General features: G+C 48.5%; 1 protein-coding gene across 4 annotated transcripts in view; it reads left to right on the plus strand.

Moving 5' to 3' along the window:
* Clstn1 (calsyntenin 1) overlaps positions 1-25,373 on the plus strand; it is a 69,708-nt gene that overhangs the window by 36,304 nt on the left and 8,031 nt on the right. Inside the window, exons 3-11 of one of the 4 annotated variants that reach the window (XM_042272468.2) lie at positions 9,572-9,601; positions 10,668-10,863; positions 12,563-12,771; positions 15,413-15,562; positions 15,674-15,859; positions 17,525-17,773; positions 18,083-18,204; positions 20,991-21,153; positions 23,936-23,992. In XM_042272468.2, coding sequence (XP_042128402.2) covers positions 9,572-9,601; positions 10,668-10,863; positions 12,563-12,771; positions 15,413-15,562; positions 15,674-15,859; positions 17,525-17,773; positions 18,083-18,204; positions 20,991-21,153; positions 23,936-23,992 — 1,362 coding nt within the window. The remainder of the gene's footprint in view (positions 1-9,571; positions 9,602-10,667; positions 10,864-12,562; positions 12,772-15,412; positions 15,563-15,673; positions 15,860-17,524; positions 17,774-18,082; positions 18,205-20,990; positions 21,154-23,935; positions 23,993-25,373) is intronic. The other 3 variants (XM_076565665.1, XM_076565664.1, XM_076565666.1) reach the window with 3 other exon arrangements.

The following is a 25,373-nucleotide window of genomic DNA, read 5'->3' on the forward strand; positions in this document are numbered from 1 at the left end:
GTTGAGGCCCAGAGCAGTTAAATTGTCCACTCTGCTTTAGAGGTGAGCTTCTAACTTAGGCTGGGCAGCGAGTGGACACTTTGTCACAGTGATGCTTATAACTACAGATAGTCAGAAAGGGAGAGAGATAAACTAGACATCACATACTAACCAAAGGGAAGCTGATGTAAGAAGTCTTCTTTTATTTATTATTATTATTTTTATTTGGGTGTGGGTTTGTTTGGTTGGTTGGTTGCTTGGTTGGTTTTTATTTTTTGAAACAGGGTTTCGATGTGTAGCCCTGGCTGTCCTGAAAATCTCAATGTAGACCAGGCTGTCCTTGAACTCACAGAGATCTGCCTGCCTCTGCTAGGATTACAAGTATGTGCCACCATGCCCAGCACGATTTAATTTTACTGCCAAGCGGTGGTGGCGCACACCTTTAATCCCAGCACTCGGGAGGCAGAGGCAGGTGGATCTCTGAGTTCGAGGCCAGCCTGGTCTACAGAGCAAGTTCTTTTTTTTTTTTTGTTGTTGTTGTTTGTTTGTTTTGGTTTTTCGAGACAGGGTTTCTCTGTGTAGCTTTGTGCCTTTTCCTGGAACTCACTTGGTAGTCCAGGCTGGCCTCGAACTCACAGAGATCCGCCTGCCTCTGCCTCCCAAGTGCTGGGATTAAAGGCGTGCGCCACCACCGCCCGGCCTCAGAGCAAGTTCTAGGACAGGCAGAGCTATACAGAGAAACCTTGTCTTGAAAACCACCACCCAAAAAAGATTTAATTTTATTGTATCGTTTATCAAATGTATATGGAATGAAGCAATATGGTTTCAGGGATCCTTGGTTATTTTTTTATTGACACATAAAAATGATAAGTTGAGATAAACTATTCAGAGAAGCAGTTTAGAACCAAACCGTGGTGTGTGTAATTGGACTGACCTTCTGCAGGAGACATATACGTCACCCTTTCTCTCCTGGAGATCTTCGGGAAGCACCATTATTTATAGATTCATTTTTGTTTTGAGGGGGGGGGTCTCACTGTGTAGCCCTGGCTGTCCTGGAACTCACTTTATGTAGCCCAGGTTGGCCTTGAACTCTCAGAGATCCGCCTGCCTCTGCATCTTAAGTGCTGGGATTAAAGGCGTGTGCCCTATAGCTGATCTTTTTTCTTTTTCTTTTTTTAAACATGTAATTCATGTACCACAAAAGTCATCCTTTATAATTCACTGAATTTTAAAATACAATGTTCACAAGACAGTTCAGTCATCTCCTTCAAGAACATTTTCATTATTTCAAGAAGCAACCCTTGCCCCAATTAACAGCCCTCCACAGTGTCCTCGTGGCCCCTGGCAACTGCCATGGGTTTCCTTGTTCTGCCTGTTTCCTATGTGGTTATCTCCGGTGTTTAGTAACTGCTACATTCTGTTGGTCCACTCATCCATTGGTAGACATTTGCATTATTCCACATTTTGGCTATTAAGTGGATGTGTACTATTGACTGCAGCATGGGCCTTGACCTTGTGCAAGGCCTGAGCAGGTGTGTGGTGTGTGGAAGGGAGCACCCGCCCAGCCATTCTCCCTCTTGGGTAGCCTTGTGCCTGTCCATCATGTCACAGAATGTTGCCCTGGTGAGGCTGAGCAGACAGGTACGTGAAGAACACAGACTTTAGAGCCAGTGGGTGGCACTTGAACCCTGGCCATGCTGCAGGTGGTTCTGTGACCTTCAGCCACTTACTTACTCCACAATTTTCATCTTCTGTAAACGGATAGAAGTTTAATATACTACGGGGTGGGGGCCGATATTAGCCCTGTCTCAAAAAAGCAGGGAAAAAACCCCAAAACTATTTAATACCCTTTGGACTGGGGAATATGAGTTTGTCTATAGGTAGGCAACAGAGAGCTTAAATTCACAGGTGGTTGCTCAGTGGTAGAGCACCTGGCTAACATGCATAAGGGTCAATCCTGACACCCCCTGACCCCCAATCCACACACTAGTGATAATAATAAAAACGAAACCCCATCTAAACCACTGAAGCTGTGCCTGCTTGAGAGTGTTATATGGAATGTCAGCTGCTTCATTGTTAACAATGGAATCATATTTAACATATTTAAAAAATATGTTTTCATGGGCCAGCAAGATGGTTTAGCGAGTAAAGGCACTTACCACCAGTTTGGGTCCCTGACCTGTACTGGAAGGAAGAAACGGACTCCTGACTTGTCCTTTGATGTGCGCATGCGCACGCATACACACACACACACACACACACACACACACACACACACACACACACACACACAAAATAGATGAAATTTTGTTTTGTCTTGTTTTGGTCTCACTACCTAGCCCTAGCTGTCCTGGAACTCGCTCTGCAGACCAGGCTGGCCTCAAACTAACAGAGATCCTCCTGCCTCTGCCTCCCAAGTGCTGAGATTAAAGGTGTGCGCAATAAGTATAATTTTTAAAGATGTCAGTGTATATTCTTCAATTTAATATTCTGTGGAAAATAAGTTTCTGTCTTTTTACATAAGTCTTTGGTATCTGATATCCTCACACTTCTTTAAAATTATTTTTGTGTTAGAGCAAGGCCAGACCTGGAGACTTATTCTGGGATCGTTTTGGCAGTGACGCTGGGTTTGTTATAGTAACTGATTGAGATGGCTGAGGGGTGACAGCAGCTCACTCTCAGCAAGCTGACGGTGCCCCAGCTTGTCCTGGGGCTCTTTTGGGCCACTGATCCCTACCGCTTGCACAAGTCAGGTGCCAGCACTCCCACATTCCCCTGGTGGGGAAACTGGCCCCCGGTGTCATTCACGACAGCAGTGATGACCTTGTCCACCTTTGTCCTTAGTCCCCTAGCTAGGTCAGTGCTTGGGACACACCCCATGTGTATATGTGGAGGGGACAAATGAGTTTGTCTGAAGCCACACCTCACTAACACTGGAGTTGCTTTTCGGCCAGGCCGTCTGGCTGCAGCCTGGATTTGCTATGATGGCTCTCCGAGACGTTATATTTCAAAGTTGGGGACATTCTGGTTTTGTTCCCAGCCCCTTGTGGGGTATGTGTAGGTAAGCGCTGAGCTCACTTGACAGAGCTCTGAAGCAGACGCGTGTATGATATGGAACATTTTATCCCCAATGCCCCTGGAAATGTCATCAGTGTCAGACGCTTGAGATCCCACGGCAAGTCCAGATTGTTTGCTTGGGGTGAACTAAGTTGGTTCGAAGGACGGCAATGCACCAGGGAGTTTGTTGATATTTGCTGCAGGGGTCCATCTCGTAGACAATGACGACTCGGATGACTCCCGTCTTTACCCTTCTTTTTTTAAGATTTATTATTGTTTTATGTTTGTTTCTGGCCATTCTTAAGTCTCTTTCTCTGGTCTACAGTCAGGTGTGAGTGTTTTGCCTGCATGTATAAATGTGTACCACTTAGTGTCTGGTGCCCTCAGAGGTCAGAGAGGTCATCAGATCCCCTGGAACTCACAGATGCTTGTGAGCCACCATGTGGGTGCTTGGAACCAAACCTGGGTCCTCTGCAAGAGCAGCCGGTGCTCTTAACCACTGCATCATCTCCGGGCATCTGAACTCCGTTTGATTAAACATGTTTTTTTTTTTTTTTTTTTGGTTTTTCGAGACAGGGTTTCTCTGTGTAGCTTTGCGCCTTTCCTGGAGCTCACTTGGTAGCCCAGGCTGGCCTCGAACTCACAGAGATCCGCCTGGCTCTGCCTCCCGAGTGCTGGGATTAAAGGCGTGTGCCACCAACGCCCGGCGATTAAACATGTTTTACTTCACGAGCAGCTTATGGTCCAGTTTCAGAAGATCAGAAATCCTGATTGACAAGGTAGAAGAATCAAAATGGGGAACCACTCCCTTTGCTAGACCCGAACGGATCTGAGTGCTGGTGACGAAGCAGAGGCAGGAAGAAAGCAGAGACAGGAAGGCCCTGCCCGGGCACAGCATCACAGGGCCTCACAGGTCTCCTCGGTGTCCTAAGCTAGCAGTTGGGGATTTAGCTCAGGGGTAAAGCACTTGGCCTAGCGGACACCAGGCCCTGTGTTCAGTTCCGAACATAAGGGGAGGTGTGGGGGGAGGGGCGGGTTCCAGATTGCTGCTTCTAAGTCCCCATGCAAAAGCATTCTCTAGTCTGTGCTGGTGGAAGAGAATTTAGGAAAAGGAGGACAGAATGGAGCCCAGTCCTGTGGCTATGATGACAGCCGGTTGATCCTGGGCTGGTACAACCAGATCTCCTGCCGGTTATGGGGTGCCTCAAGGCTGAGTGGGTGACGTGTGACTGGTGGTGGGCAGTCAGGCTGCCAGTGCAGGCCGAATAGCCAGGTGTAAGGCAAGCAGTGCGGGCCAGAAGCCCTTGTGGAGAGAGAAGACAAGTGTGGTGTTCAGGCACCTTAGCCCTTGTCCATTATAAGCAGTATTTTTTCTTAATGTCCCCTGGTCCCCTGTAGAGCAGTGTCCCCAGCCAGTCACCCATCTGGTGTGTGCACACGTTGAGCTAGGCTGAGTGATGAGCAGGGTGGCAGAGAAGATGGAGTTTGTGGACCTTTCCCACCTTGCTGGGGGGCTCTGCTGTGGGTCTGTGGCCCTCGTACTGTCTCCGAGCTGCCATGGTTTCTGGCTGTTCTCGTCTCCTTCTCTGGTCTAAAGTCAAGTCCGTGGGTTCCCAGTGGCGTTTCAACCAATCCTCTTGAATACGCCAGAATGGATTCTGTTGTTCTGAAGCCCAAAGCTGGCATCAGTGACTTCCAGGAAGAGTGGACGGACAGTTGGAGCGTGAGAGCAGGAGTCCGAGGCTTGGAGACTGCCCATTGAGGGAAGAGGGCTAGTGTTCCCTCCAGACAGGGAGGGGCCACGGAAGGACAGCGGGCCCAGCTTGAAACTGGACTTCCACATAACTTGTGATCACCGGAAGTCAAATCTAGACTCTGTTGGGTTTGTCTTCTTTTTATATTTTGTCTTTAAAGAATTCTTTAGGGGGAGGCTGGAGAGATGGCTCAGCGGTTGAAAGCACAGGCTGCTCTTCCGGAGGACCCAGATTTGGTTTCCCAGCGCCCACATGGCAGCTCACACCTGTCTGTAACTCCAAGATCTGACACCCTCACACGGACTTACGTGTAGGCAAAACACCAGTGCACATAAAATAAATAAATTTAAAAAAAGAAGAATTCTTTAGGGAAAAAGGTTTCCCCTGGCAATTGTAGATAATCTTACTGTGGAATAAAGGGAGAAAGAGATCAGTGGTGAGAAGTAGCTTAGGAGAATGATGGGGCTGGATGGTTCTGACAGGGTCCTAGGTTGGCATAGCTGGGGATCTCATTCTCCACAAGGAAGACAGGATTTGGGGAGGCTTCCTGCTGCAACACAATTGTATGGAGTCTGCACGGAACAGAAGGGGCCAGGGCAGAGAGGAAATGGCATGTGAGGCGATTCTGAGAGGTTCTCGCTGCAGTGTGTGAGGTCCAGGGAATAGCCGAGGGGTGGAGATGCCGGTGTGACTCCAGAGGATGCTGGTGACTTCTGTGCATAAAACAGAGGAAGGAAGGAGGCGAGAAGTCAGCGTCAACTAGACAAATAAATAAATAAACCAGCGGTTCTCAACCTGAGGGTCGCCACCCCTTTAGGGCTCGAAGGACAATGGGAAAACACAGACATTCACACTGCGACTCATAAAAGCAAAATTACAGTTGTGAAGTAGCAACAAAATAATTGTATGGCTGGAGATCCCCACAACATGAAGAACTGTATTAAAGGGTTGCAGCATTAGGAAGGTTGAGAACCCCTGAAACAAATATTAGCTCCTGGGGGAGAGGAATGTGAGCGACATAAGTCCGAGTTAGGGAAGGAAGATCATAAAGCTTTGTGTAAAAGTCCAGAGACGGTAGCCATTGTCATTTGGCTGTGATAGACCCTTGTGGCTCCGTTAAACAGAGATAGATATTGAGTGTTGTGGAGAAAACCCTGTCATGCCTGGGATTTGATGTAAAATTCTCCATGCAAGCCCGAAGATGGTGAGGATAAATGATGTAAGCCAAGTCACACACACACAGACACACCACACACACTCTAAAGCCGTTGATGGAGCCTGTTAAAGTAGCCAGCTGCAATACTCAGAATCAGTGGGGATCTGTGGGGAAGACAGTTACAGATTTTGCTGGTCTCGTTACAAATGATCAGATCAGTCTTTTGGAGGGCAGCATAATGTGCTTACAAGTCTTTTATGTTCTTATGCTTGTTAACTGCCTTTGAAGGCACTCTTACATGATAACCCCACCCCTGTCACATTGCAGAACGCGCCCATGTTTAAAGCTAACACACTAATTCCTAGTCTTCCAGACAGACCTCCCCTCCCTATACTTTTCCAGATCAGTAAAGGCAACTTCAGGCTTAGTCTCTCAGTTACACCCCGACCCCATTGACCTTACCTTTAAAATTCTTCCCGTCTGGGGTTGTAGCCCTTGACCATGACTGATCTCTTCTAAAATACCCCTGAGAGGCCGGAGAGGTGGCTTAGGTTAAGAGCACTGGCTGCTCTTGCAGAGGACCGAGGTTCAGTCCCCAGCACCCACATGGCAGCTCACAACTGTCTGTAACTCCAGTTCTGGGGTTCCAACACCCTCTCTGGCCTCCACAGGACTGCACATGCATGGCACACATAAACTCGTGCAGACTAATATACACGTACATAAATAAAATTAAAACAAAAGCCTCTTCTCGAAGGTGAACTTTGCCCACTCCTTGCCAGCTGGGTCTGGCCCCCAGCATCTCTTGCTGGGGTGAACCAGGTGACCATGTTTGCAGAGGCAACCTTGTGTTAGCAGAGCCCAGGAAGGCCCCTTTCAGACCTTCAGAATCCTGAGGCCCCTTCATCCAAGCGGCTGCTCATTTCCTTCTCTCTTGATAGAAATCCTTGCATCAGTCTGAGAGGATGATGCAGTGTCGCTTCCCGGCCTACTGTGGAGCCTGAGGCAGAGGATCGCTTGAGCCCAGGCGTTCAAGACCAGCTTGAGCAACAGAGTGAAGCCTTGCCTCATTTTTTTTTTTTTCATTCCTTCTTTAAATGTGCAGCATTAGTGGTAGCACTGGAAATGTCATACCAGAGGTCCTGGTCTGTATTTACCACAGGGTTAGTGGCCTTGCCAGGAACGCACGGTCCCTGTTGGAACACCAGCTCACGAGATACAGAGCTGCCTCCCTTGCCCTGTGCTCTGCAGAAACGTGAACTCCAGTCGGAAATTGGGACATTTACATTGAATGAAAGCTTGGCAGTTGGGATCATTTCACAACGTATTTTTTCAGTGCTGGAGAGATGGCTCATCAGTTAAGAGCACACACAATTCCCAGACCCGGTGTTGGGTGACTCACAGCCGCCTGTAACTCCAGCTCCCCTGGGATCGATGGCTCTGGCTTCCATGGCACCATTACTCATGTGCATATACACATACAAGTAAAAGTAATGAAAATAAACTATAAAAATAATGCTAATAATCAAAGTATATTCATAATACAGCTTATTAGCACATCCTAGGATGCTATTTGGTATCATGTGTCATCCAGCCGTTCTAACTCGGGACCGTATCTCTAAGGATCAGTAAACTTTTCCTTGACAGGGAGTCTTTAGGTTGGGTGGTCCACAGGGTCTCTTGCAATAGTGTAAATTGACAGGGAACTTGGCCATCACAGTGAGGAAATGGCCCGAGACCTACGCCCATGAGCATGTTTGTGGTCCAGCCACACATCACTTATGAAGACCGATGTTTAAATTTTAGTATAATCTTCTCATGCTGTGAAACACCATTTAAAAAGGTAAGAATTAGCAAGGTGTGGTGGGCACTACTGTAATCCATGCACCCAGGAGCCAAAGCAGGAGGATCATGGACTGGCTTGGGGCTACAGAGTAAGTTCCAGGCCAGCCTGGAGCTCGTAGTGAGCCCCTGTCTCTGCCTGATGAAGTACTTTTAAAAAGGTAAAACCATTATTTAAGCACACTGGCCTTTCAAAAAGAGGGGCAGCCTGAATCTGGCCCAGACTCCACGGTCTGCAGAGCCAGCCCCGCAGTAGCCCGGCCTCCGCAGTAGCCCGGCCCCCGCAGTAGCCCGGCCCCCGCAGTAGCCACACTGTGGTGGTGCACTGGGTTGTATTCTCTGTGCAGTGTTGTCAGCCTTGTGTGGCCCTTGTGACTGAGAAATTGAAGGTTTAATGTTATTTAATTTTAATGTGGATTTTAGTTTAATTTTTTTTTCCTAGACAGGGTTTCTCTGTGTAGCTTTGGAGCCTGTCCTGGAACTCACTCTGTTAGACCAGGCTGGCCTCGAACTCACAGAGATCCTCCTGACTTTGCCTTCCGAGTGCTGGGGTTAAAGGCGTGCGCCACCGCCGCCTGGCTAGTTTAAATTTGAACATCCCCCAGGGCCAGCATCTACCCTGCTGGGCAGCACTCATCCATGGAAGTCTTGGGCAGGGGACATGCGTGGAAATGCTTCCTGCCACGTGTTCCCAGGCCGCGAAAGGCCTGAAAGTGTGCTGTGTACAGCGTGGAGAGTGCCTAAAGTAACAGCCATTTTTGCGGAGTGCTTTCTGTATGCCAAGCAAGGTCTGAAGCACTTTACAGGTTCCAACTCACTAGATTCTTACTGTCTGTCACTCAGGAGGACAGATAAGCCACAGACTCATACATCAGTGGGGACAAGTGAGCTCTGGGTCATGGGGTGGTGTAAAATTCAAGGCACAAAAACTATCTTCCATGCTAATCTTTAAAACCTTAAAGACAAGCAAAATGAAACAGTATTTTTTTTTTTCAGGGAAAATTATATGGTAAAACCACTTAAAAGAAGGGGCATTTCTGTAAGGCTGCAGTCCCAGAAATGGCATCTAGTCTTTGGTGGGCACAGGGTGGCAGGCTGGGTTGGTGCTGATGAGGTGACATCTTGTCAACACAGAGGTCCTCACGGCGTGGCCAACCTAGCATCTGTTCCCTGAAGAGGCACTTCTGCCCGTTGCTCTGCTCATGTACTTAGACACAGTTTATCAGTGGGAGCAAAGACTCAAACCTCTTAGCTCCAGATTTTTGTTTCAGTAAAGCTAATGTTGAATGTTTCTAGAATCTTATTTAGAGAACATGGTTTAAAAATAAGAATACAGGTCAGACGTGGTGGTGCAAGCCCTTGATCCCGGTACTCAGGAGGCAGAGACAGGTGGATCTCTGTGAGTTCCAGGCCAGCCTGGGCTACAGAGTGAGGCAGTGTTTCCAAAACAAACAAATGGGAATAGTAGGTTACTTACTGTCATCCCCGGAAAGGTCCTAAGGCCACCTGGGGTGTCGGGAAACCCTAACACATTCCACCAGTGTGTTCCCCGGAGTGAGTTCACGAGCAGAGTTACCTAATAGCTTATGGTAAGTGGGTTCAAAGTGGCCGTGGGGTCAAGGACCAGGTTTCTCCTCCGTCACGTTCTGGCAGCTGTCTCCTGAGTGTGTGTTAGGGACGTGTCGAGCTTTTCTAAGGGATGTGTTACATCTTTGACGATTTCCTTGTTCCGTCTTCCGTCTTTCCTGAATTACTGACATGGGTTTATCTTTTCTCCCTTTAGAGAGTTTTGAGGTGACAGTCACCAGAGAAGGTGATGAAGGGTTCTTTGTCTTCCTCTCATGATATTAACCCACTAACTTGTTGATAAAATTGGGAATCAGCCGTTAAACAGAAGCAACTGCCATTTCCCCATTTATTCTCCTAGTTTTGTTTTGTTTTCTTTAAGTGTATTTATGGAAATTGTATGTAACCAGACCCTTGGTTAGAAATACCTAGAACTCAGACATCCATTTGAACTACGTGCACAGGACCACGTGTTTGTTTACGTCAGCTTGCCTGGTACCATTTTTCTATTCACTGGACTCGTGGAAATGAGCAGTCTTATTTTTATATGAAATAATAAGACCTATTATGTGCATCTGAATGTTAAACTTGCTCTCCCAAGGACAAGCATGGAGCCATGGATCTTTCTAATCAGGACAGTTTAGCTGTAGTGAAGTTCCCGGCTGGTATCCCTCTGAGGTTTGGTAAAGCCCGGAACTAAGGAATTCTAGCAGACCCCTCCCTCCCTGTAGTGGATGTCAGCCGTTGAAATGGATGCCTGAAAACTTGGTACTTCTACCCCTCTTTAGCAGTTTGTTTTGATTCCCTAATTTTAGCCAGGCTCATTGCACAGGAAGACTTGATCTTTTTTTTCCTTGACAGAATTTCTGTAATTATGATGCTGGTCCCACACGTCACACTTCTACTCTCAACGCTTAACTGTGCATTTTACCCTCTCTCTGGTCCAAACCCAAAGAGCTGCCCAGTGCTCAGGTGGCCTGGGAGCCTGGTGTGCTCAGGCCTTGGCTGTTGCTTATGAGACTCTTTTTACCCTGAGCCATCTAAGTGCTCCTGTGGAATGCCTGTCTATGTTCTCTCTCTTGTATCCCTGCATGAATGGATGCAAAGTAAACCAATTGCTTGGAAAGCCAGAATCCGCTTCTAATAAAGCCCCAGAACTCACCCGTGTTACAGCACAGTGCCCCCGCTTTGTCCACGGACCCTCCGAACCCCCTGGCTGCTAAGTGGTTGTTGTCTATTTTCTTTGGGGGTGGAGGGCATTGTGCGGAAGGTTCAGTGGCAGACACACTAACCTGTTCTGCTTTACTCCCCAGGTGAGATTTGTGGCTTTAAAATCCACGGGCAGAATGTCCCTTTTGATGCTGTGGTAGTGGATAAGTCCACGGGTGAGGGGGTAATCCGCTCCAAAGAGAAACTGGACTGTGAGCTTCAGAAAGACTACACCTTCACCATCCAGGCCTACGACTGCGGGAAGGGACCTGACGGCACGGGTGTGAAAAAATCTCACAAGTAAGTGGACCGGACGGAGGGCAAAGAGCGCCGCCCAGGAGATGAGTGTGCGTGGGGAGTGACAGCGGACCTGCCCCCGGGTGCTCCGTGTTTTGAAATGGAGGCGGAAGAGTTCTGCAGGGTCACAGATGGGCTGTGAGGGTCTTTGAGGGTGGGACTCCAGCCTGTGTGTCCTCTTTTGTGTCCAGCTTTTAGGAAGAGGCCGATGGGTAACAGGTTTCAAAAAGGAATGATTGGTTTTATCCCACTGAGTATTCTTGGTAAAGAAACCAAAACTCCACCAAAACGGTGACTCGTCCTGTTACCAAGGCACTTGGAAGGCTGAGGTAGTCAAGGACAGCCGGGTAACGAAGCAAGACCCTGTCTCCCCCGGGGGCGGGGGTGGGGTGGGGTGGACAGGACATAGACAGACACATACAGACACTCACATTCACACTCCTACTCATGCATGGCCCTATAGTGAACTTTTTCCTGAGGAAAATGATTTTGTTCCCCCTTTTTTTTTTTTTCCTTCAAGACAGGGTTTCTCTGTGTAGCCCTGACTGTCCTGGATCTCACTCTGTAGACCAGGCTGGATCTGCCTGCCTCTGCCTCCTGAGTGCTGGGATTACAGGCATGCACCACCACTGCTGGGCTGATTTGTTATTATCTTTTCCTGTAAACTAGTGAACTCTGTGATTGTGTGTGGAGTCCACACACCTGCTAGCTGAGAGCTTCTAGAACCCTCTCTGATGGCATGAGGCTCTCAGCTGGCAGAAGGGGTATGGACTCCACACACAGTCACAGAGGGATACCAGCCGGGAATTTCACTACAGCTAAACTGTCCTGATTAGAAAGATCCATGGCTCCATGCTTGCCCATGGGAGAGCAAGTTTAAGGTTCAGATGCCTCTTGAGCTCTGAGATTACAGAGGAGCCACCACTGGCCTCACATTTTTGTGGTGCTGGGGCTCAGAACTCCATCTTCAGACTTGTGTGGCAAGTACTTCATCCCCTGAGCCTTCTATCTACCTCAGGATTTGGTTTAACTAGATAGTGAAAACTTTTCTCTATTTTTTTAAAAACAGGAAGCAGAGAGAGAGAGAGAGAGAGAGAGAGAGAGAGAGAGAGAGAGAGAGAGAGAGAATATTTTATTTTTATGTGCGTTTGTGTTTTGCCATGGGTGTTGGGGTCCCCTGAAGCTGGAGATACAAACAGGTGTGAGCTGCCGTGTGGTTGCTGGGAATTGAACTCGAATCCTCTGGAAGAGCAGTCAGTGCTCGTAACCCCTGAGCCATCTCTCCAGCCCCCCTTTTCTCTGTTTCTAACCCTTCTCCCTTTGGCTGTGAGTTTTTAAAATTCTTTGATAATGTATCTTAACCTTATGACCAAGAGTAAGTACGTGTTTGATGACTTCCTCTCCCTCTTCATGCCCCGCCCCACTTTGAAAGAAAATTCAGTCTCTTTAGTTACATCACTGATTTTCTAAATCTGCTGCCTTACTTTTAGGGCATAGAAAAATCAGCCCAAGTCCCGATTTTAGCTTCCCCGTGGCTCCATGCCAAACTAAAAGGAATGTAATTTCGTATATATTTTGGCTTCATTGTAGGAAGCTCATGAAACAGTATCAGGAAAAGGAAATTTAGAAATCGGCAGAATTGTTGCCTTTTGGGTAAAAGACAGAACCAAACCCCCTCAACAGCTCTCCCCTTCTCGTCTAGAGCGACTGTCCACATCCAGGTGAACGACGTGAATGAGTACGCACCTGTGTTCAAGGAGAAGTCCTACAAGGCGGCCGTGGCGGAAGGGAGGCAGCATGGCAGCATCCTCAGGGTGGAGGCTGTGGACGCAGACTGCTCCCCTCAGTTCAGCCAGATCTGCAGCTATGAGATCCTCACCCCAGACGTGCCGTTCACGGTGGACAAAGATGGTAAGGACGGAGGGGCCCGGTGTGTCAGTGAGGCCGCTGGCCCGTCTAATGAGCTCAGCGGTGACCCTGGCTTCCCAGTGCTCCCGGAGCATCAGTGGCTCTGCAGCCGCCCGGGGCCCTGCCTAGTGCTGTGGCTCCTGTTTGACTCAGCTCCCTGGTCTGACAGCTTCTCTGGAGTCTGGGCTCTTGGGAGCTCTTTCTCCTTTCCTACCCAAATCGAGTCAAGGCCTCGTTGAACACGAATCTTCTTGCTTTGATTTATGTGCAGCTGAGTGTGTTGTCCCTTTAGTTAGACGTGGTTTCAGTTCTCCGTTTGATGAGAACCTTTTACTCCTCCCTGCCTTTGGTGATGCTGGGGATCCAGTCCAGGGCTTCGTGCATGTTAGGCAAATGTCCTCCCACTGGGCTACATACACCTTTAGCCCTTCTGCTAACATGAGTCTTCATTCATTCATTCATTCATTCATTCTTCTTCTTCTTTTTTTTTTTTTTTGGTTTTTTGAGACAGGGTTTCTCTGTGTAGTTTTGGTGCCTGTCCTGGAACTCACTCTGTAGACCAGGCTGGCCTCGAACTCACAGAGATCCACCTGCTTCTGCCTCTCGAGTGCTGGGATTAAAGGCGTCCGCCGCCGCCGCCGCCGCCACTGCCGCCGCCACCCCCCCACCCCCACCCCGCTCATTCTTTCTTTTAAAGAATTATTTTTAGCTCTGTGTCTCTGTGTGGGTGTGTGCACGTGAGTGCAGATGCACACAAGGCCAGAGGTGTTGGGTCCCCTGGAGCTGGAGTTAGAGGCAGTTGCGAACCACTTGCCGTGTGGGGTGCTTGGAATGGAACTGCCGTCCTCGGGAAGAGCAGTGCGTACTCCCAACTGCTGAGCCGTCTCTGAGCCCTCGGTCATTTTTTTTTTCGAGACAGAGTCTTCCTGTGCATCCTGGGTTGGCCTCACATTTGTCATCCTCCTGCCTCGACCCTCTGGTCGCTGGGATTATAGCTAAAATCAGGATTTATGCCGCATACTTCTGCCAGGACCTTTATTCCTGAGTAATTGGCAGAAACAACACAGGCGCTCAGCTTCTTTGTGTGGCGATTCTTTGTTGTTGTTGTTTTTGTTGGTTTTTGAAAACAGGCTTCTCTGTGGAGCCCTGGCTGTCCTGGAACTCACTCTGTAGACCAGGCTGGCCTTGAACTCAGAGATCCTCCTGCCTCTGCCTTCCAAGTGCTGGGATTAAAGGCATGCACCCCCACTGGCCAGCCCTGGTAATAACTTCTTAATGTCTCCATTACAAATTAGTGCACACTGCAGTCTTTGATGGAACTGTGGGTATGTGAGGCTCTGGGGCTGGAGAGAGGGGTCTGTGGCTGCAGCACTTGATGCTGGTGGAGAGGACCTGGATTCAGTGTTCAGCACTCTCATCTGGCTGCTTACAACTACCTGTAACTCAGGTCCAGGGGATCCAACCCCCTCTTCTGGCATCTAAGGGGACCAGACATGCATGTGATTTACATACATACATACATGCAGGTACTCACACATACACACAAACTAAAAACAAATCTTAAAAAAAGACACAAATAAATAAGACATCTGCACTCACATTAGAACAGAAGGATGCCTCTTTCTAGGCAAGAGGATCAAAGAAGGAGTTCCCTCCCTCCTACCCCTCCCTTCCCCTCCTTCTCTCTCTCCCCCCCCCCTTCCTTTGGTTCTAGGATAGAATCTGGGGTCACAAATGTTAAATCTGTGTCCCACTGAGTCATACCCCAAGCCTAACCTTAGTTGTTTTCGATTTGTTTGTTTGAGAGAAGATGGAATTTCTTGTAGTCCAAGCTAGCTCTGAATTTGGCATGTGGCTGAGGATGACCCTGAACTTCTCATCCTCCTGCCTCGGCCTCCCGAGTGCTGGGATGACAGGCGTGCACCAGCACCCCTGGTTTGGAGCACTGGGGGTCAAAACTAGTGCTGTCATTCACCAACCAAAGCAGATCCTCAGCCCTCAACTTTTTCCCTTTAACATAATTAATCTCTCAGCAGAAGTATTTAATGAAGCCTGGCCTCATTGTTAGTATTTTTGAGGTATTTAAACTGTTTGTCTTTTTTTATTCTTGCATGCAAAGTAGTAAATGTTACTATAAAATCAGGTCAGCAAAGTGGCCCAGGCAGAAGCACCTGCCACGTAAACCTGATGACCTAATTTCAATCCCCAAAACAATGGTGCAAGGAGAGAACTTAATTCTAAAAGATGTCCTTTGACCTCCACACATGTGAGGAAGCACATACGTACCCACACATATACACCCAAATAAAAATGTGTTTAGAAAGCTGGCTGTGGGGCTGGAGAGATGGCTCAGTGGTTAAGAGCACTGGCTGCTCTTCCAGAGGTCCTGAATTCAATTCCCAGCACCCACATGGTGGTTCACTACCATCTATAATGAGATCTGGTGCCCTCTTCAGGTCAAAAGAACACTGTATACATAATAAATATTTAAAAAAAAAATTTTTTTTTTTTTAAGACCAGTGTAGAAACTCCAGGAGTAAGTGGCTGGCTGGCTATGTGGATTCAAACTGTTGTGGTCTCAGGTTGTGTCAGTCTTGCTAGCACAAGTGAAGATGGTTCTCATCGTTGTTCCCTCTTCTGCCAGGTTATATTAAAAACACAGAGAAGCTGAACTACGTCAAAGAGCACCAATATAAGCTCACCGTCACGGCCTATGACTGTGGGAAGAAAAGAGCCACCGAAGACGTTCTGGTGAAGATCAGCGTCAAGCCCACCTGCAACCCTGGGTGGCAAGGTGAGCTGTAGTCTTGCCTGCTCCTGTGTCCATTCTGGAAATGTCCGTGCCGTAAAAACCTAAGTGTGAGCTGTCTTTTTTCCTCCCGCACCCATCCGTGGGCCCACACAGGCTGGAGCAGCAGGGTTGAATATGAGCCAGGCACCGGTGCTCTGGCCGTCTTCCCGAGCATCCACTTGGAGACCTGTGATGAGCCTGTCGCCTCAGTGCAGGCCACCGTGGAGCTGGAGACCAGCCACATAGGGAAAGGCTGCGACCGAGACACCTACTCCGAGAAGTCCCTCCACCGGCTCTGTGGTAAGAGGTCTGGTGTCTGGAGCCCTCAGTCTTCGGGAAAGGCAGGAGCCCATAGACCCTGGCCCCTGTGGCTTGGTCTGTAAAAAGATAAGCAGCAGAACAAACACAATGTTCTGGAGTGGCCTTTGCTGCCTTGCTGGCTGGTTTTCATTCAGGACGGGCACCAGGGAATGAGTATACACCCTGCAGAATCTATTCGGAATGCTGTGTGTGTGCACTGAAGAGCCCATAGTTTGAAGAATGTAAGATATCCAAGTATGAATGACGTAAGAATAAGGAACTGGGCTTGGGAATGTGCCCTGCAGCCCAGCTACTCAGAAGGTTGAAGCAGGGGAATCATTTGAACCCAGGAGTTCTGGTCTAGCCTGGGCAACACAGGGCACACTGTTTCAAAGGCACATGCTTTTGCTAATGCATGAGGCTCTGAGTTCAATCCCCAACACCAGGAAGAAAGAGCAAAATACTTAACCTGACAGCTGTAAAGTCTCTCTATTCTTTTTTACATTGCATTTATTTATTTTATATGTGTGGGTACCTGTGTGCCACAGTGGTCTGTGGAAGTCAGAGGGTAGGTAACGTGGTCATCAGTTTTTTCCGTCCTGGGGATTGAACTCAGGAGTCAGGTTTGGTGTCAGTGCTTTTACCAACACTGGGCTGTCTCCTGGTCTCCCTTTCCCTGCTCTCTGACTCAGTTATTCCAACTCTAGAAGTTTATCCTGAGATGAGAATCATCGCACACGTAGGTGCTCACTGAGGAGAGGTGTGAGTGCGTAAGGCAGGGGGACGGTCAGGGCCCACCAGGGGGAGGACCAGGACGTTCCGTGGTGTCTGGCAGGGACATGTTTAGCCGTCGCTTTAAGGTACGCTGCTGAAGGAGGAGGAGAATATATGTACATACCGCAGCCACAGCAGGACTCCAGCTAATTGAAAAATACTGTGTGAGCTGGAGATGACTCGGTGGTTAAGCACACTGGCTGTTCTAGGTTTGGATCCCAGCACCCACATGGCAGCTGACCGCTGTCTGTAACTCCAGTTCCAGGGAGTTACGCCTTCTTCTGACCTCCTTGGGCATAAGGCATCCAAGTACTACACAGACATACATGCAGAAAAAACACTTGTACACATAAAATCAAAACAGACAGCTTTATGGGCTAGACAGATGGCTCAGTGGGTAAAGCAAGTGTGAGGACCAGGGTTCAGATCCCCAGAACCCACTAAATGCCAGGTAGGAGTAGTGGCCCACCTGTAATTCTGGTTTAGTAGGAGACAGGTGATCCACAGAGCAAGATGGCTATTGAGACTAGTCATGGGTAGCTCTGGGTTTGATTGAGAGACCCTGCCTCATTGAGTAAGGAATTTGGGGATGATTCCTCCACATGTATGCACACCCATACACATTGGCCCAGACACATGCAAACATGCACACACACACAAGCACACACCACTAACAGATGAAAATGAAGAAAATACTTTATGTATTCATTAACGAAGGACTGAAGTGTTCATACACAAAAATGGTGTATATTTGGGTGGGAGCATAAGTTGCTTTGTTGTTGTTTGTTTGTTTTGAGACAGGGTCTCACTGCATAGCTCTGGCTAGCCTGGCACTCACACAGATCTGCCTCTGCCAGTGCATGGAACTGAGCCTCGTGTCTGTGGTTTCAGGGGCTGCTGCTGGCACCTCCGAGCTGCTTCCTTCCCCAAGTGGCTCCTTGAACTGGACTGTTGGCCTCCCCACCGACAACGGCCATGACAGTGACCAGGTCTTTGAGTTCAATGGCACTCAGGCGGTGAGGATCCCGGATGGCGTTGTGTCCCTTGGCCCCAAAGAGCCCTTTACTATTTCTGTGTGGATGCGGCATGGGCCTTTTGGCCGGAAGAAGGAGACGATTCTCTGTAGTTCAGACAAAACAGGTTGGTTGCGCCGCTGGACCTTCTTCAGTGTCCCTTCCAGAGACTAGTTCCTCGTAGATACTGCTATTTCATGCTGGGGACACTGTCCTCAGAGAGACAGCACCAGCCTGGGGGATTTATTAGTTTTACTCCGTGGATTGTCATGAGTTCTCAGTAAAACTCATGTGTGCTTCTTCCTAAATCCTGTCCTGGTCCAACTAGAGGATTAATTTATGCAGATAAACGTGTCTTTAAATCCATTCGGAAACAGTTCTTACTACCCCCAGGGACGTGAAGTTGGCAATTTACCCATAGATGCTGTCTTTGCAGAAATGAACCGACACCATTATTCGCTGTATGTCCATGGGTGCAGACTCATTTTCCTCCTCCGTCAGGACCCGTCTGAGGAGAAGAAATACAGGCCTGCAGAGTTCCACTGGAAGTTGAACCAGGTGAGTAAATGGAAACCTGGCCAGGTGTTTTCATATCTAGGGATGTGACAGCCTGCAGGACATCATGCTTTGTGCATCTGTTGGTTACAGGACAGCAAATTGGGTCCACTTAACTCCTTCCCACCAAAGCCTACCTTTCCCCCGTGTGCACTTTATGAACAAAATAATAACATAAATATTACCTTCTTTTTGGGCCAGAAGAACTCACCAGGTGTAAGGGTCTTGCCACCGGGCTTGACAACCTGATTTTGATCCCCAGAATGCACGCCCATGATGGAAGGAGAGAACTACCTCCCACAAGTTATCCTCTGATGTGCACACACATACACATTTCAAATGTAAAAAAGAAATGTGTTTTAAACCGAAAATACAGTTATGATCTGTTGAAATAGAGTGCCGTCTGGGGTGACGGCAGTGAAGCCCTCATGTTTAACTTACCCATCACTGTTAAAGCTGCACCAAGGACTGCTAGGTTGAGTTAGCAGTTCAGAGGTACCGGGATGCCTTGAATATTCAAGTAGCTACAATCTTGGTATCTTTCAGATGCCACACAGACGGCCAGCTCAAGGTAGCTTATGACTCTGGCAGAGACCACATAGCATTCCTCTTGGTGATGTGTAGGCAGAAGTTTCTGTGTCTTGCCAGCAACTCCCAAATACCTGGCAGCCGCTTCCCAAATAATTGATTCAGAGGCTTAATATTACTTATAAATGTTCAGCCAGTAGCTCAGGCTTATTACGAGCTAGCTCTTACACTTAAATTAACCCATAAGTCTTACCTATGTTTAGCCACATGGGTTGGTATCTTTTCTCAAAACAACATTCTCATCTTGCTTCCTTTGTGTCTGGCTGGTGACTCCTGACTCTGCCCTTCCTCTTCCTAGAATTCTCCTTGTCTGCTCATCCTACCTATATTTCCTGCCTGGCTACTGGCCAGTTAGCGTTTTATTAAACCAATTCGAGTGACAGGTCTTTACAGTGTACAAGAGCATTATCCCACAGCCATGTTGTGTCTTTGGGGAGCTGATTTTCCCACATCCCTGTGACAAGCACTTGGGAGGAGGGCTGCTGTTAAAATGCCTCTGATAAGGAGATGGAGCCAGTGTGTGCTGTAAACTAAGAATCAAAACAGCTTGCCAAGGAGAGTGACCAGAAGAGAAAGCTCTGGTCTTAGCTGAGAGGACTTGGCTCATGGAGTGAGGGGCAAAGGCTGACAGATCGTTAGATGGGCTGGGTTTGCTAAAATGGAACACTGTCTAAAACAGTTTTGAGATCCATAAAGGGCCAAGGTGTACATGAGACTGAAATACAACCTGTGATTTGCCTTTCTTTCTGGGGTGGCTTTTTATTTACATAAACAGTCCTTTCTCAAAAACTCTTACCATATTTTCCCCAAGGAACTAGAGAAAAGTATGCTGTAGAAAAAAATAATTTGCAACATACATGGGTTCAACAACCAGCCGCTCATCCCCCCTGCAAAAAAAAATAAAATAAAATAAAAAAAGAGAGAGAGAGAAAGGGAAAGAAAAGGAAAGAGAACAGTAATTCTTAATATGCAGTAAATGTTCAAATTTCAAGTTGTTTTACAAGTATTTTTATTTGGCTCAGAGAGAATCTCTATAGTTTGTTTGAATCTGGATTCCATAAGGAACAGACTGAGTTAGGTTGATATGTTCAAAGTGCCCATTCACCACTGTAAAAGAATTTAGTTTGCTTTGCCATGCAGTCTGAGTTACATTTCTTTTGTTTGTTTGTTTGTTTGTTTGTTTTGAGACAGGATTTCTCTGTGTAGTTCTGGTGCCTGTCCTGGATCTCACTCTGTAGACCAGGCTGGCCTCAAACTCACAGAGATCCTCCTGCCTCTTGAGTGCCGGGATTAAAGGTGTGTGCCACCACCGCCCGGCAGAGTTACATTTTCTATTCGTTTATTTAGTTGTTTATTTTATTTATTTTATTTTATTTTTTTGGAGGCAGGATCTGTGTAGTCCCGGCTGAACTTCTGTGTAGACCAGTCTAACCTCGAACTCAGAGAGCCTGCCCTTTGCTTTGTCCCCTCCCCTCCCCTCCCCCAGGGATTCATGTAGTCCAGGTTGGCCTCAAACTCTGGAAAGCCAAGGATGGTCTTGAACTCCTGATCTTCTGCTTTACCTCCCAAGGGTTTTCAGCAGGCGCCACCGTGTGGTTCTGTGTGGTTCTGGGGATTGCTCCCAGGGCCTTACTCGTGGACACTTCCTTCCGCCCGTGTGCTCCTGTTTGGATGAGCAGTTGACAGAACATGTACACTTCCTGTCACACGCCTTTTCCTGAGGCTGATGATGATTATCATTTTGACCCGGAAACGAATGACGGGTACTCGGGAGTAGAGGCAGATGTCACCGAGTTCCAGCCCAGTTCTAGGACAGTCAGGGCTACCTAGTGAAACCCTGCCTCAGAAACGGGGCAAGGGAATAGCTAGTTGATAACCCCACCGAGTTTGAAAATGTCCAGCCTGCTGCTGGACAGACTTGTGCATGCCATGCTCATGGGGGATTGTGCAGCCCCTTGTTAGCAGTCCCTGGCCTGTGGATGGTGCTGGTGTGAAATGCCCTAGCCGTGATGAAATTGACCTACCCCTTTCTGGTGGGATGTGTCTACGAAATACTTTGTTGCTAGATTTTTTTAAATCCTTTTTTTTTTTAGGAAGCCATTCCTTACGCATGACTCATTTTCCACATCCTGCTGCCACTCAGAGTTGTGTCTTTGGGTGAGCAGCTGGTTGACATGTCACGCTTCCTTTGCCTTGGCTAGGTCTGCGATGAGGACTGGCACCACTTTGTCCTTAACGTGGAGTTCCCAAGTGTGACTCTCTATGTGGATGGCGTTTCTCATGAGCCTTTCTCAGTGACAGAGGACTACCCGCTTCATCCAACCGGGATAGAGACTCAGCTGGTGGTCGGAGCTTGCTGGCAAGGTAACAGTTGCTGGCCTCCTTGCTGTATTGTTACTGTATTGGGGATGGGGGATGAGATTCTCAGTAGCTCTCTTCCTCACCCACGTGTCCTTGTATCTGTGTGTAGCCTTTTAGAGGACAGGACTGGGGCTGGAGAGATGGCTCAGAGGTTAAGAGCACTGACTGGTCTTCCAGAGGTCCTGAGTTCAATTCCCAGCAACCACATGGTGGCTCACAACCACCTATGAGATCTGGCGCCCTCTTCTGGCCTGCAGGCATATATGCAGGCAGAACACTGTATACATAGTAAATAAATAAAATCTTTAAAAAAAAAAAAAGATAGAGGACAGGACTGATGTCATCCATGGTTGTTTAGTAAAGGTATGTTATGGACAACAATCCACCGTCACCCTTCCTGGACCTGAGAACAGTGACACACAGAGGGAAAGTATGATTAGGAAACTGCATATAAATCAGTCTGCCTATTGATTATTGATGTCTATAAAGCCAGAGGTAAGAGTGAGCCAAGATACAGAAATATAAAGGACACAGAAGTGTCCGGGCCTCTCCCATAGCTCTTAGCCCTTGACAACTTGGTAGGAACCTGATGAGTGAGGGAGCATTTGGAGTGGACTCTGGAAAGCTTTGCTGAAGGATAATATAATCCCCATGGCCAAGTTGAAAACCACTGCCTTAAGCAATATATTGATTCTTTGTGGGATCTTAGGGAGCCAGTCAAATTGAAATAGTGACCAGCATACTGAAGGATTGCCTCGGTAAACTTATGCCACGGTACCCCTGGTGCCCTGTCAATGGGTGAGACAAAGCTTCAGTGGCAGGGCCAGAAGAGACCGTAAGTTTGAATGAAGAGCTTTGAGGTGCGGACCCCCGCTCTGCTGTGCAGTGGTGAGAAGACACCCATGATTCTACTGGTGACAGGGTCACAGTTACCGCCCGCTGCTGTGGTTTATGGTCTGTATTTATAACCACAGGAAATAAGTTAGTGGAAATAAACAATAACCGTTCTTGTCCAAGTTCACAGAGCACCAGTCTGCCTCAGAGGGTCATGCGCCCTCCATCACTGTGTGCTAGATGTCCAGACTTTAGATACATATTTCTCCCCATGGGAAGATAATAGCTTGACTTCTGTTAGAAAGGTATAAATGAATCTAATTCCCAAGACAGATTTGTTTATTTTAGGAGAATTTGGATTTTCTAGTTTCTGAACTCTTTCAGACACAAAGGAGTAAGCCAGCACGCTGGGGTGACCCTCTCCAGCGGGCCCCCACGATTACGGGTGCTTCACAAAACTGCCTGTGAAGACAGGGTGTGAAGCCAAAGGCTGGGTCGCAAGGCACGCAGGCAGCTTTCAGCTGATGCCCGGGTTCTTAAGTTCAAATGTGCTGTAAGAAAAAACACAAGCACAAGCCTGAGCGAGACTCTGTGTTCTGGAGGTTCCTGTTCCGGTTAAACAGGCCGCCCTGCACTGCCCGCCTTCCTCGGTCAGCGTCATTGCCAGTGAATAGCAAATGCCTTTCATCTTTCCTCTCTTTTGACCTCAGCTCTCGACTTTTTCAACCCGACAGCAATTTCCACACCAAATGAACACAAATTCTTCTTTTTTTTCTTTCTAATTTTTAACATCTTCTGTGTCAGGGATGTTTTGACCTGTATGCACTCCCGTGCACCAGGTGCATGCCTGGTGCCTGTGGAGGCTAGAAGAGGTCTGATCCCCTGGAATCCATGTTACAGATGGTTGTGAGCCACCACAGGGGTCCTGGGAAATGAACTCGGATCCTCTGGAAGAGCAGTAGTGCTCTTAACCACTGAGCCATACTTGAGCTCCTACCAACACAAGTATAAAATTCAGTTCACACAGAGGAAGGTGCCCTTTGCCTTTTGGTGAATGTGGAAACCTCCTCGCTGCTGACTTACAGTGGGAGGGTGGGCCATAGGCAGTAGCCTCCCTCCAACTGTGTTAGAGAGAGATCCCAGTGGGTGCGTGTGGAGGTGCAAAATGGCTTCACAGGTCTGGCCTCACCCCAAAACACATCTCCACACTTGTTTCCTGGGAGATACCTGTAGTGGCCAGTTGCAAGGGAGGCTTTCCTCCACAATGCCGTGCAGAGTATGCGGGCTCTGTGCACAGCCATGGTGTGCTGTCCACCAGCCAGGCTTCAGAGTCCGGGCCTCATCTGCAGCTGTAGAGACTGTGGCTGGTGAGCGTCCAGACCTGTTGCCGGTGGTTTATCTGGGTGAGACCCTCAGCCTGCCTCCTTCTGACCATCCTCTTTTCTCTGTCATTTAAAATCCAGGAAGTACAGGCTCACGTGTTTCCACGTGCCACACTCTGGACCCTGGTAGGGGCCGGCCCTCCCGCTCTGTCTGTGTGTTCTGCTTCCCTGTTTGGAGGGAAGAAGACGGTGGTCCAGGAGCCGAATGTTTATTTACGTCTGCTCTGGCACCACCCCCAGCCAGGCCTCCCGGGAGCGCACTGTAACACGGGCTAAACAGATAATGAATGGTGTACCTGGTTTTGTCTTTATTTGAGTCTGATTTGTGTTCGGCAAGGAGAATAGGCAATGATGTATAAAAGAAAAACCCCAAAGGAAGCATTGGAGGGGGTCGCTTCTGGGAAAAGGTCATCAAGAGTAAGCGTGCATCCAGGTGAAACATGTCCCGGATGTCAAGAGGGTCTTGGTTCTCTGGGGCTCGCGTTTGGCTCCTTCAGCATTTGACTCTGGGGTCCAGGGTGAAGGCCTAACCTCTTGGTCTTTTCTGCTGTCTCTGTCTTGCTTTCCAGAGTATTCAGGAGTCGAAAGAGACAATGAGACCGAGCCTGTGACTGTGGCCTCTGCAGGTTGCTGGATACCCCCCCCCCCACACTCCCCGTTCACTATAGTGTTTCCTTTAAAGCTGAGGCATTGATTCATTCCACATGTCGCATGAGATGAGCAAATTGCATTTGATCTGGACACCATTTCAGCTGCTTGCCTGCATCGAGCTTCCCCATTTCCTCCCGGGACTTCCTTTCCTGCCCCTCTCACCCCTGCACACCCCCGTGGGCTGCACTTGTGGGGATTGTAGTGCCTCCAGTCCCCCAAGTCCACTGCACGAGGCACCTACTACAATTCCTCAAGCCGGGTTTGGGGGCCACTTCGTGGTGCTCATGTGGCTAAGCCATGGGACAGGAAAAGAGTTTCTGTGTTTTCTGATTGATACTAAGTTCTGAACAGAAATAGCACTCCCCAGGGATGGCTTGCCATGCCAGGCCCTGCTCTTCAGTAATGTGAAAGCGAGCTCTAGTCTGTGGCTCTTTGCTGTGGTCTGTCAAGGTCCACCGCCTGGGGTTACTTCTTCCCTGCCTGTCATCCTTGGAGACAGAACTCAACCAAAGACCTTCCTGAGAGCGGAGATGACTCCATGTGTGAGGCGCTCGCTGTGTGAGCGTGGAGAGGAGAGTTCAGATCCCTAGTTCCTATGTAAATGCCAACGGGGCCTGGCCCCCACTTGTAATTCTAGTGATTGGAAGGCAGACCAGATTGTCTGAGGACTAGCTAGCCAGCCAGCTCTGGGTTCACCAAGAGGCCTGCCTCAGTGAATAAGGTGGGAGAACAATGGAGGATGATTTCCAGCATCAACCTCAGGTCTGCCCACACGTACACACACACACACACACACACACACACACACACACACACACACGTCCCCAAACTTATATGAGCATGCGTATACACATGCATACTGTACACATATATGTGCACAGACCACATGCATATGCATGTGGATACTGTATACGTACAGTGCACACACAAATCTCCCTGGAAGGCCTTCAAGGCTTTTCCGTGGGGACTCTAAGCGGCTCAGAGTTCCTGCCATGCTTATGATCGAGTCTTCCCCGGCCCCCACTCCTGTGTCCTCAGTCAGGGGAGCATCCCACGGTGTGCTCAGCCAGGTAGGTGGTAGTGGTTGAACAGGCGGTGTCTCTGCGCACCCCGCTGATAGTACTGGGTTAGCCTCCATCACCAGGGAGTGGCCGGATGTATAAAGAGGGGCCCCGGGCATCCAGGCTCCCGGTGAGGGAACCCCCACCCCAAGCTCCTCTCTTCTCCAGGCCATGTGCATGACCATAAACAATTTAATTTTTCATTGCACTTCCATGTAGACTGCAAGGCTAACAGGGTTTGCTCTGAACTAACGTGCATGTCCCTTCATCAAGTTGCCACCACTGGTAACACAGC

The sequence above is a fragment of the Peromyscus maniculatus genome, chromosome 2 (genome assembly GCF_049852395.1).
Source record: "Peromyscus maniculatus bairdii isolate BWxNUB_F1_BW_parent chromosome 2, HU_Pman_BW_mat_3.1, whole genome shotgun sequence".
NCBI classification, from domain to species: Eukaryota; Metazoa; Chordata; class Mammalia; order Rodentia; family Cricetidae; genus Peromyscus; species Peromyscus maniculatus.